This window comes from Lontra canadensis, unplaced genomic scaffold, assembly GCF_010015895.1.
Source record: "Lontra canadensis isolate GAN:19392208 unplaced genomic scaffold, GSC_riverotter_1.0 scaffold45, whole genome shotgun sequence".
Lineage (NCBI taxonomy): Eukaryota > Metazoa > Chordata > Mammalia > Carnivora > Mustelidae > Lontra > Lontra canadensis.
Window position 1 is genome coordinate 8608215 of NW_022631039.1, and position 12510 is coordinate 8620724.

At 52.8% G+C, this 12510-nt stretch overlaps 2 protein-coding genes across 4 annotated transcripts; both read right to left on the reverse strand.

Annotated features, from left to right (window-relative positions):
- Positions 1 to 58: 58 nt before the first annotated feature.
- MBLAC1 (metallo-beta-lactamase domain containing 1) lies at positions 59 to 7572 on the reverse strand. 3 transcript variants are annotated; one of them, XM_032872588.1, is made up of 3 exons: positions 6448 to 7572; positions 851 to 1025; positions 89 to 132 (listed from the first exon to the last, which is right to left on the reverse strand). In XM_032872588.1, exon 1 carries the CDS (start codon positions 7433 to 7435, stop codon positions 6683 to 6685), a length of 753 nt encoding a protein of 250 aa, XP_032728479.1. In that variant the 5' UTR covers positions 7436 to 7572; the 3' UTR covers positions 89 to 132; positions 851 to 1025; positions 6448 to 6682. The 3 variants fall into 3 exon arrangements, 2 of the variants coding, with proteins under 2 accessions (XP_032728478.1, XP_032728479.1); XR_004384387.1 differs by lacking the exon at positions 6448 to 7572 and adding an exon at positions 4068 to 4423 and having other exon boundaries at positions 59 to 1025; XM_032872587.1 differs by having other exon boundaries at positions 72 to 1025.
- Positions 7573 to 8619: 1047 nt separating this feature from the next.
- On the reverse strand, positions 8620 to 12342 carry CNPY4 (canopy FGF signaling regulator 4). The gene is made up of 6 exons (XM_032872601.1): positions 12079 to 12342; positions 10159 to 10285; positions 9972 to 10068; positions 9616 to 9738; positions 9000 to 9117; positions 8620 to 8905 (listed from the first exon to the last, which is right to left on the reverse strand). The coding sequence occupies exons 1-6, from the start codon at positions 12191 to 12193 to the stop codon at positions 8760 to 8762; spliced, it is 726 nt and encodes a 241-aa protein (XP_032728492.1). The 5' UTR covers positions 12194 to 12342; the 3' UTR covers positions 8620 to 8759.
- Between the last annotated feature and the right edge of the window lie 168 nt (positions 12343 to 12510).

Here is a 12510-nt window from a genome sequence, read left to right on the forward strand (position 1 = left end):
GGCTGCGGAAACTCCGGTGCAATGGTACTATTACTCTCTGCCCCAGCACACTCGTCGGTAAAATGAGAAGAGTAATAACACTCACCCGGGGGGTTGTCATGACAATCACATGTAACGCATCGAGAGTAGATCCTGGCACAGAATAAGGACCATATGAGCATTAGTGCCTGCAATTTTAAACTGTAATGATTAAAATGATTCGATCCAGTCCTATGAAAACACAGATAAACCAATATCCGAGAAGAGAAAAGCCCCAAAATAGGCAGGATGAAACAGATCAAAATAAATTGAGGAATTTAGTAGGTTAATAAGCAGCATTTCTAATCAATGGGGAAAGATGAGTCATTCAGTACACGGTGCTGGAACAAGTGAGCAGCCATCTGGAGAAAATAATATTATCGCATAATTCGCACCAAAATAACTTCCACAGAGATCAATCAAAGAGTTAAATGAGGGGGAAAATAACCCCATACTGGAGGAAAGCATGTGAGACCATCTCATGTCCATGCAGTGGAGATGGCCTCCCTAAGTATGACGTAAAACCTAAAAGCCATGAAGAAAACTATTGACAAACTCAACATATACAAATTGCTCTTCATTCTGCAGAGGAAAAGTCACAGCAGTTGTCTCTAGAGTGAGGCTGAGGGTCGGAGAGGAAGAGCTGTGACAGTCACTGAGGGAACAGAAGATGGTATTTCAGGATTCCACCCAGATGAGATGCCAGAGCTCTGTAAAAGCATCACTGCGCATGATCATGTCTCCCCGATGCAGGTGTAGAAACTTCTAGAACATGTTGGTTAGAAGTTATGTTCCCCTGCTGGCATCAGAGATGAAAAGTAACAGGGTTTACCTAAGACAGAGTTCCTTGTTTCCCCTCACAGAAAAGGATGAGGAAGCGGATGGCAGAGGCTGCTGTCCTCAAGCATTCAGGCTTCTAACTTCTTGCTCACTGTCCTGGCTCCTGGCTTCTGTCCTGAAGGTTGCCTCCTGATCCAAGATGGCTGCTCAGACTCCAGCCATCATTTCTGAATCCAGGCAGGAAACAGGAGGAAGGAAGAAAGGACAAAAAGACCATCCTGCAGCTGTTTGTCCTTTAAACAGTCTTCCTGAAAATCCTACCCACAACTTCCCCTTGAATCGTATTGGCGAGGATGTAGTCATTTTCCCCACATCTATCAGTAGGGGAGCACGCTGCCACCCCAAATAAAGTCAAGGTTCTATAACTGAGTAGAAAGAAATGAATGGAAATTGGGTAAGCAAAGAGTGTCCGCTATTCATAGGCCTCATCCAGAATTAGAGATGTGTCAACTAAGTGTGGCCTAAGGACAGGGGAACAGGAGAGGTCAAGGAGCTCGAGGGAGGGGGAATGCAGAGGAGAGGATCAGCGGGGAGCTTGGACAGCCTGAAAGAAAGTGGATTATTAAGGGACAAGAGTTCATGGGGTCAAAGCACAGGCAAGCAGGATGATAATAGGAGAAAACTGGAAGGAAAGAAAGTTGTAGCATAGAAATGATGCTGGCATTTAATTTCGGAGTTCTCAGTCCCAGAGATTAAAAAAAAAAAAAAAAAGTCCAGAGTATGGTGGGATAGAGGGTCCTGGAGTTTGGGGGACGTAGGAGTCCCGTGTGTCCAGAGGGTTGTCTCCGTGGATGGTGGGACCTCTTAAATGGTGTTGGGTGGTGGAGGGCATGTCTGTGAAGCAGGGGCCAATCCTAGGGAAACACTGAAGAGAGACTGGGGGGGAGGGTGGGATGAGAAGGGAAGAGGGGGTCGGGGAGACTGGCAGGTTTCAGTGGGGGAGGGCAGAGAGGAACGGGCTGCAGCTCAGACCCGGATCCCAGCCATGAGCCTCGCAAGGCAGGAGAGAAACAGCTGCCGCTCCCCGTCCACAGTCTCACCCCCTTCTCCTTCCTTCTGGCCAGGATGAAGCCCAGGACGACAGCCCCACCCTCTATACCTCCCCCACCCTCCCCAGCTCCTCGCCACCGCCACCGGCAGCACCTCCCCGCCTCCCTCCCAAGGAGGCCCCCCAGGAGGAGACGCTATATTCTCTCATACGAGTGGGACTGGAGGATGACTTCCTTAGACTGAGCTGCCCGGCGGGTCACAGCCTCTGATAATGACCCCGGCCAGACTGGAAGACTCAGAAGCCAGTGGTGTGGAAGGCCTCCAAGGACCACAGAGAGACAGAGCCATCTGCTCCAACCCCCTCTCCACCTTCCCAGCCCTTGCTCACAATAGTGAAAGGACTGGTAGAATTTGCCCGAAGGCATCTAAGAAGAAAACTGATAGCTCCATTTCTGTCTTCTCCTTCTCACCACGAATGAATTATAATAAAAGGTCACACCCAAGATCCCTCCCCCAGTACTGGACTTGGGTGACTGCCTCGGGGCGGGACACAATAAACCCCGATGTTGGTAGCCAGCCCAGAATCCAGGGTCTGCCCCTCCTCTACGCATTCCCCTTCCCCTCCGATCAGAACGAGCACGCACGTGCCAAGCGCACCACCTCATTTAGGTGCCTCCAACAAGCTGAGCCCAGACTGGATGCGCTCACCCAAGCCGTGAACAGGACCACAATGATTAGCGCTTTTCTCCAGGCCACACGCCTAGTAAGTGGCTGAGCCGGGGTCTGAACCCAGACCTGCCCTCCCTGACGACGGCCTTCTCCCAGGACTCAGGCGTCTGGGCCTTCCCAGATCCCTCAGACTGTGCCAGCCTCCCACAGACACAGGGACGTGCCCCAGGGAGCGGAGGGGAGGGAGGGAAGCCGAAGGGAAGCACGGGGTTAGAGACCAGCTGTGGAGAGCAGTAACCTGTTTTATTAACACGGGAACTGCACAGCTAGGACTTTGGCCAGTTGACCTGTAGCCGGTGACCAAGCCCCACACTTAGCAGCTTCTCAGGGACCCTCTGAGGGGTTCCCCCTGCTGCCGGCAGGGCAGGGGGTGAGAGAGCAGCAGGGAGCCAGGGCACACAGCTATTCCTCGAAGAAGGCCAAGGTGAAGTCCCCGACGTCGTCATCTCCACACCACGGCTCCTCCAGCCGCTCTGGCTCTATCCCAACATCTTCCAGAAACTGCTCCAGGTCCAGGTCACTGGAGGCGTCATTGTCAGGGGGTCACTTCCAGCCTCCTGAGGCTGTGGCTCCTTGGGTCCCCGCCCTTCTTCTCCCCTTCCCTCCCCCCACCATGGGACAGGCCCCTGGGATGAGCTGGTGTGGTCAGGCTGAGACAAGCTGGTTGCTTGCTTTGTGAACTTCTTGTTATTTAGCCCTATTATTTTTTTTCTCCCTCCTACAGCTTTGACCCATCAACTCTCATCCCACCCTGGGATCCCTACCCCAAAGCCCCCTGGCAAGACACCTGGAGCTTCCCGTAGGAAGAAGTGAACAGGGAGGACTTTGAGTGGTGCCCCTGTGTTTGCAGAGCAGACAGGATACTGGAGCTTCTCCAGAGCCTGGGCAAAGTCAGACACTGATGTCCTAGGCAAGGAGTCAGGGCTGGGCCACAGGTAACAGATGCCCAGAGAAATCAGGAAAAGAGCATTGTTTATCACATGGCGTTTACAGACAAAACACCAAGTTCTGGAGCATTCAGAGAAACATTTTTCTCAGTTTCTGCTCTCAAGGGACACAGTGGGAAGAGGGCGTTACCCAAAAACATGATCAACACCAGCATATCTACTGCTACGTGAATAATACAGGAAATGCGTTACAAGAGTTTAAAGTAGGGGTAGAAAATTCAGAGGGCGCTTTTCTGTAGGAGATGAGCTGAGTTGATCCTGGATGGTTGGGATGGTACAGGAGAGGGAGGACAGCAGGAAAGAGAGCGGGATCAGAGGCCTGTGGGAGGAGGAGGAAGGAGACAGGCAGGCAAACCCAGCCCAGCTAGAACAGAGTTGGTGTTAGGACTGGGAGAGGAAGTTTGGGTTATGCTGCAGGCAAGGTGGAGCCCCTGAATATTTGTGAGTAAAAGCATCTAACCATAGGGGTCAAGTTTTCCCAAGAGTTTACACCAAAGGGAAGCTGAAAGAAACTTCTAAGAGGATAATCACTCTGGGCCTCACCCTTCAAGGCTGCCTTCCCACGGTTCCTTCAGCCTCTCTAATGGGTCATTTCCACGCTTGTTTGTATCCTCCCAGGACTCCTCTTGCTGTGACTGAAACAGAAAGCGGCTCAGGCAGCAAAGAGGGGATTAGCCCAGGTGACTGAAGAATGCAGGGGTTGGTCTGGCTTTCAGAGCTCTAGCTAGTCTCTCTCAGGATCTTTTTCTCTGAACTGCTCACTTCTGCCCCCTACTGTTCAGTTTCATCCTCAGCCTCCACTGGGTCTCAGGGCCCATGGGCTCTTCCCACAAGGTGGCATATGACCTACTTTCTCATGTCAGTTTTTTAAGTTTTTATTTTTTTAATTTTTTAAAAAAGATTTTATTTATTTATTTGACAGAGAGAGGGATCACAAGTAGGCAGAGAGGCAGGCAGAGAGAGAGAGGGGAGAAGCAGGCTCCCTGCTGAGCAGAGAGCCCAATGCGGGACTTGATTCTAGAACCCTGGGATCATGACCTGAGGCAAAGGCAGAAGCTTAACCCACTGAGCCACCCAGGCGCTCCTATGTTTTTATTTAAATTCCAGTTAGCTAACAGTGGAGTATTGGTTTCAGGTGTACACTTCATGATATATGTAACTACAGGGATTCAACAGTTCCGTACCTTTCCCATGTCAGTCTTTCAGGGAAGAACTACTTTTTTCCACTAACTCCAGCAAAACCCCTCAGATGGCCACGCCTCAACAAGCTTAGGTGACCTGTCCATCCTGGAGACAATCAGTGTGGCCAAAGAGATGTGTTGCTCTCTACATGACCAGACCTGAGTCATGGGCAGAGGACCACGTTCTGGAAAAAAAGAGTCAGGACTGGAGTTTTTATTTGTGAGTTGAACGTGCATTGTTCTACATAACCCCCATCTGCCCCTTTTTCATCCTCCCTACAGCCCTGAAGGTGTTGGAGCTGCACTCCACATATCAGCCAGGGTCCCCGAAGGCCACAGTGCTGCGCTGATGGGCCCACAGCTGGCGCCTGTACTCTCTTCCACACACCAGTAGCCTCCTGGCACTGCGTGGCCCAGAACTAGAAGAGCTGGCCAAGGGCCCCCACGGCATGGTAGTTCTGAGGCTGGGTCCCCCACATGGCCGCCTTCACTCCATTTGTCTTTATCTGGTGACTGGCAGGGATCTGGGCAAGCTGTGGCTGAACTGTTGGCCTGGGAACCCTGCACTCTGTGGTCATCAAACTGGGCAACACTGACTCCAAGTCTGTGTGTGCGGCAGCTGCTGGTTTCCCCTCTAGGTGAACCGGCCCCTCTGCGCTGCATTTGGGGACCTCCACCTGGCCTTTGTGGACACCAGGGAAATAACCCCCAGTCAGGCCCTGCCCCGTGGCACCCCCCCCGCCCCCGCCAGGGTGGTTCATCTGCAACAAGGTGGATTTGCTCCTCTCCTTCATCTGCCCCATCTGAGTGCTTCTGTGGGTCCTGGGACTGTGTGGATGGAGGGCCTGGGACACAGTTGTGAAGAGGACCAGAGCCATAATAGGAATTCTAGGATAAAAGCGGGTGTCACTGACTTCTCTGGCCTGAAAGGCCACAGTAGTTTCTTAACCAGTCCAGCCCATTCTATTTTTGTCCTACTCTGACCACTTCTTTACTCAGAACAAGAGTAGTTACTTCATTTTTTTTTTTTTAAAGAGTAGTTACTTTAAATGAGACCGCCATTAGCCTGCTCAAAAGCCAAAGCCAAATTTATATCTCAGTATAAATCCAAAGCCCTAACTGTGGTCCGTGATGGCCCGGCCGAACTCTACATTATTTGTTGTCACTCTCCTCTGCCGTCCAACCCCATGCTCTTCTTCCTGCTCAAGCAAGTCAAGTCGTCCTGCCTCAGGACCTTTATACCTGCTGTTCCTGTGCCTGGAATGCACATCTGCCAGACCCTCATATGGCTGGCTTTCTTCCCATTCAGCTCCCTGATTAAAAATCTTCTCATCATAGGCTTTTCCTGACCACCTTAAATAAAAGCAGCCATCTTCCCATCCAGGCACTCTACCACTGTCTTGCTCTCCTCTTCTTTCATATCACTAAACACAATCTGTAACTATCTGGTTTACTATTATTAGTTGTCTGTCTCTCCAGAGTGTAAGCTCCATAAGGAACAGGGAGTTTGTCTAGCTTGCTCACTGTTGCATCCCCACGACCTAGGACAGTGCTGGAACCATTCCTCCAATGAACAACAGATGGATCAAAGGCAGGTGACTAAGGTGTTACTTCTGTGCCCTGCACCTTCTCTCAGCAAGCCTGCATCTTGTGAGAAATAAGCAATTGGCCGGAGTGCCCCCCTGGTGCAGTTGGTAATTACCAAATTTGCATGATTATCTCCATTAAGGATTTGCATTTACCTTAGGGCTTTATGATTTTCCATGCAGTTTCCTATTTTTATTTTGGACGACCCTCCCAAGAACATTCTCCCACTTTACGGGGGACCCCCCCCCCCAAGAGGTGGCACTCGGCTGAGCCAGTCCTTGGTCCTAGTTTGGTTGCAGAACCAGTAATAGAGATGACTGTCCTCGATGGAAAACCGGCCTCTTGCAAGGGGGCTGGAAGCGATCACACTGACCTCTGGTCTTCTGGACATCAGTTCCGTGGCTGAGGGGCTTCTCTGACCACCCTAAAGGGGGCTCCGTGACCAGGCACGACTACGTCCGCAGTATCTAGGACCCTCTTCCGGCTCCGCTCCTGGGCCACCGGGTCTTCGCTCAGCGCTTGCCATGAGTCTTCGTCTCCGCTGCGTTCAAACACGTCGCCTGCCACCACCACGGTGCCCAGGGCCGTGCCCGCCACCACCACGCTTACGTCTCGCTGGCCCCCATGGCCCGGCGTGGCCCACACCTCGAGCCCGGGGCCCAGCTGCAGGGGCCGCTCCTCACCTAGCCCGTGCGAGAGGTAGCGGCCTCCGGGGAGGCAGAAGTCGTGCGAGACCAGCAGAGCCGCCCCAGGAAAAAGCCCCAGGTTCCCGATGTGATCCGAGTGTCCGTGGGTGCCCACCACCAGCGTCACGTCTCCAGGGGCCACGCCCTGCCCCGCCAGGGCCCCCAGGAGCGCTTCCCGAGCCCAGGGGCCCCCAGTGTCCACGAGGATGGGGCCACGGGCCGCCTCTTCCAGGGCGGTCTTCGCCCCGCCGCTGTGGGGCGGGGACTCTTGGTGGCTGGAGGCTGAGCCCCAGGCCTGAGGCAGCACAAGCGTCACGGAGCCGTCGGCGCGTACCGCGTTGTCGACCCCCTCCGGCTCCGCGTAGCCCTGAAGCAGGACCACCACCGAGTAGGGGTGGCCACGCACCAGCAGAGGCGGCTCCCCGCGCAGCGGCTCGGTCCGCACCGCAGCGCTCATGGCAGGATCGGGACGGCTGGGGAAGGGAAGTGCGGATGTGGGCGACTGCCCAGTCCCTTTGGGTTCCCACGTGCGCCCCGCCTCCTCCAAGTAGCACCTTCCAAGTCTGTTCTTTGCCACCCCCCCCTAACTCCCTCAAGATGGTATCGCCCTAACCCCCCCATCCGTAGATGGTATCTTCCAAGCTTCCCTTAGCTTGAACCCCGCCAGTCCCTCTGTTTTCGGCCGCCGCCACGCTTCTGTTGTGGTAGGTCCTCACCCATCATCCCTCAAAGGATATCCTCTTTATTTCCCTCAGTTTTACCGAGGCGCTTCCCGCCTTGGACCTAGTTTCACCGCTTCTCCTAATTCTTGCCTCCCTGCAAGGTTAGACCAGTCCTCGGAAAAGCGCGCGAAATTTTGTCCTCTGCGAGCTCCCGTAAACCCAGAGTGTGGTGGCAGAGACGCCCTACCGGACGCGGTTTCTTAATTCCGGTGCATTCCCCCGCACGCGCCGAGAGGGTGGCACGGACCCGCGCCTAAATGGTTATCAGCCGGGGCACCCCTGCCAGCCTCCCTGGACTGCAAATTACAAACCACCATTAGCTTCCAACAGCGGGCGACCAACGGCCCCATTCTCTGGGCGCTGCTATATCGGCCAGGTATGATGTGTGCAGGGAAGTTGTTTGAAACTAGGGGCCCAGGTGATATTTTAAAAAATTTACTAGCGATGTAGAAAATTTGGCACCTGTGAAATTACATGGTGGGCCCTCGGTGAAATTTGTATGAAGTAGACCAAATATCTACCCCACCTGACTTAAAAACACCGGCCCATCTTCGTAGTGTCCCTTTTTTTGTTCAGTTTCTTGGGTTGTAGCCTTGACGCAGGCAGTGTGTATAGGTCGTAGAGAATGTCCAAGCTGGCTTCTTCCTTGTAAAGGTCTAAAAACGGACCCGGAGGACAAAGTGCCTTTCCCCTGAGACCCATAGCTCCAATGGCTTCACTGACCTCTGGGTGGGGTGGGAAGTAGTAGAGAGATTTAAAGGGGAAAGCCTTCAGCATTGTCACCACACACACACACACCTGCCAGTTAAGGGGCTAGATGGCAGGCAGAGGACTCATCTGTTGGAGCAGGCCTTCTGCCTCCTGCTTCTGCTTTTGTCCCCATAGCCTTGCTATGCTGCACCACCAGGATCCTACCTGAGACAGGAGAGAACAGCTACAAGCTCCGGGGTGGGATCACTCACACATACACACATGCCCTTATGTGGAGCACGGAGAGCTCAGATTTCAGAGGGTTCTTCTCCATGACTCCTGCCCCTCCTGGGGGCTCAAAGGCAAGAGTCAAAGATCCTCTGGGTCACGCTTGGAGTGCCCTGGTGTGTTGATCCTCTCTTCCTCCTCTTCCTCTTCTTCTTCCTCCTCCCCTTCTGTCTTCTCTTGCCCATCCGTGATCTTTTCCTTTCCAGTCCAAGTTTCCTGTAGACACGCTAGGTTGGGTGTTAGAAAAACAATTTAGATATTAGTCTGGTGGGTAGGGGAGGTTGTGGCTTGGCAGCAAAGGGGCCAGCCCCACACACTTACCAGTTTCAGCAGGGGGCAGCACATGACCTTCACAGAGAAAATGCTGTAAGGGCTGTTCCTGATGATGGAAGTACCAGTCTCCCACGACATCTTCGAACTCCTCCAGCATTGTCTCACACTGATCAAGTACAAGGGTCAGGAGGGAGTCTACTCTGCTGGGCTTTGGAAACCCCCCTTTCTGCTCTTCACTCCTGTCTGCCCACCCCACCCTGAAGAGCAGGAAGCTAAATTTGGCTTCCAAGGCGGTGATCCTCATTCATTCAAACAAACGTTTACTAGCACCTCTTCTGCCAAGGAGGCTATTAAACACTCTGTGTCTCAGATCCTTGCCTATAAAATGGGACATGGTAACAGTACCTACCACATAAAGTTGTTGTGAGGGTAAAATGAGGCAGCAGCTGGAAAGTATGTGGGTCCAAATCTGGCACATAGTAGGTGCTCAATATGTGGTAGTAAATATTATCAGCCTCTATTATTATTCCTTGATATGTTTCTGGGCCCACTTCAATCAATGACAGAGTCTTCATTCTGTGCCCTTCTCCCTGCTCAGAGGTGGACTTCCCAAGGATCTAGGTTCCCTTCTCGTTGCCCTGGGCAGTGCAGTATCATGTCCTACCTGCTTCTTGAGGAACGTGACTTCCACACTGGGCTCGTCCCACAGCTCCAGAGGGATCCCCAGATCCACCTTCACCCCCTTCTGCACCAGACCTTTCAGCGTTGCCATGGTCTGACTCTGACCCTGAGAGATAGGAATCTGGGATCAGCCCAGCTCACTGCCCCACCTCCTTCCCCTTTCTGCCACAGCTGCATTGTGTCAACTACCATAGACTGAGGGGTGAACTCCATGAGGGCGACATGAGGGAGTCTAACAATGGGGAGGGGACACTCTCCAGAGCCAGAGGGAGATGGGTCCCAGGGGATACCCACTGTTGTTTCTGAAAAGTGGGACGCTGCCCTAGGGAAGAGTCTGACCTTGGCATATCTCAGTGAGCCCTTGCGCTCGGCATGAACACTGTAATCCAGGATCCGGTCGCACAAATTCTCCAAGGCCTCTTCCAGCCTTGTCTCTCTGTGAGAAGAGGGGAAACAAAGATTTCTTAGATGCTGTAGGAGCGTCCCTCGGGGGTCAGAATGTAGAGGGTCAACAAGAGTAACTCACGAAACACTGTAGGGGATGTGCCTCTTTCTCTTGCCAGTGTCTAGCACCTGCCCCAGCTCCAGCACCTCCCGAGATCGGCCAGTGCGACTCAGCTTTTCCTGCAGCTCCAGGCTCAGCAACTTACACACTAGATGTCCACAAGGATGTGAAAGATAAACAAACATTCCCACAACTCATTCTGTAGGTGAGCAAAAGCAGCAGACTCGAGCCAGACTGGCTGGATTAGAATCCTGACTCAGCCACTTAATAGCTATGTGGCAATTCTGCTGTGCCTTGGTTTCTGCATCTCTACAACAGAGATAACAATAGCGCAGAACCTCCTTCGTAGGGGTATGGTGAGGATTAAATAAATCAAACTCTGTAAAGCCCCTAGAATAATGCCTGGCATATAGTGGGCACTGCATAATGTTTGCTTTTATTCTGCAGTTATCTTTTGAGCTCCTGTATGCATGAGAGCAGTAAGACCCACCGTCCCTATCCATGGGACATTGCTGATGTAGTTGGGTAAAAATGATGACAGTGCAGTGTGATGGGCCCCACACTAGAGGTTAACAAGAGATTGGTCTCTTTAGGAAACACAAAATGCATTCAGTGGTCTTTTACTGACTTGCTGCTAGCTTGTGATTTCCTTAAGGATGAGCATTGCGTCTGGTGCCACCCTGTCTGCCAGCAACTAGCACCTGACCTGGCATGAGGTGGGTCTCAAGAAAGGGAGTGGCCTACACAGAAGTACCGAGCAAGCTAAACACAGGGCAGGTAACGAAAGTGCCTAAGATGTTCCAGGCACTATGCTAGGACCTTGGAGACACAGGTACTCTCCTTTCCTCCAAGGGCTTACAATATAGTGGGAGGTGACAGAAAAGGAAGAAGGCTTCCAAAGGAATTGACATCTAAACTCGGTCTTGAAGAATCAAATATAGAAGGGAGAGGGTTATTTTAGGCCAAGGGAAAAGTGTGCTGAGCCACAGAGCACAAGGGGATAAGGCCGGCTCAGTGACAGCTGTGAAGTTCAATGTGGCTGAATCATGGGCACTTTGAGGCCAGGAGCAGAGGTACAGAAATATAAGAGCGGTGGGGGCCATACAGCAAAGAGACTTCTATAGTGTGCCCGAAACGGGTGTATTCTGATTGCAGCAGGAGGCCTGCAGAGGTGTTACAGCAAGGAGGAGAGGCGAGGTAGGCTCAGGTCATACGGAAATGCAGGGTGGGGTGGGGTGAGGAGAAAAAGAATCCAGGGAAGAAATTAAAGTCAGGAAGGCAACAAACCAGGGAACCAGGGAACTCAGTGGTGCAGCTCTGGTATTTCCCTTTCCCCCACTGTCACCACTGTCATGCAGCCACATAAGACGCTGCTTACAGTAAAATCCATAAGTACACACCCTCCGCAAAACCTCACACGTATGGGGAACCTCCTCCATTTCTGGGGCCTCCTCTTTATGAGCTTCAGGGCGTTATTTACATACACCCAAACCCTCCCCACAGCGTGGGGCCTGTAATTTGAGAGCTTCTCTGCAGGGGTGGAGCACAGGATGTCCACAGGTACGAGCCTCACACCCAGCTCCTGCAGGCTCCCCAGGCTTAGGTTTAGTGTCATGGGGGGAACACACTTTAGATGCTCAGTAGAGTGGGTGATCCCGGGCCTATAGTCTCTGAACTACAATTCCCACAGATCAGTGGGGCTACGCAAGCAAGAAAAAGCGGACTTCCTCTGGATGCCCTATGGGAATTGTAGTGCCACAGCTGTGGGGTAGCTCTATGCATTCCCTCCCTTGACCCCCTTCAAATTCAGCCAGGCTCCACCAGAATCTCCCTCAGGTCTTCAAGGAGATCGAATGTCCCGCCAATCACGGTCCATTTGGTCCTGTCCAGACTAAGGAGTTGGGCTGAGGGACGCGAATAGGGGCCACTCCCTTTAGATACCTTCACATTTGCTGGGCAAGCGTTCTGTGTCATCGTCTTCCTCCTTCGGCGTCGCAACCCAAGCGCCATACACAGCCAAAATGAAAAGCAACATCCCCAACCGTACAGGTCCCATGACAAAGTGCTGTCCACAACCAACAAGCCCTTGCCTTCAGACCAACTTCGGGAAGGCAGCGGTCCCTTTAAATTCCGAGGGGGTCGGCGGGAATTTCCATCCAGCCTGGTCTGGGAGGCGCACGCGCAGTTCCGGGCCGGAAGGGGGTGGGGCCTCGTTGCCCTCCTGGCTATCCCGCCTAGGTTTTGTGGCGCTTCCTAGGGTCCTGGCCGCCGGGTAGTAAAAGTATAAACTGAAGTAATTGTAGCAGGAGGGTGTGCTCCTTGCACGTAGACGGAAAAATCCGTTTTTAACTCCACTTCAGGCCGTGAGCCCAG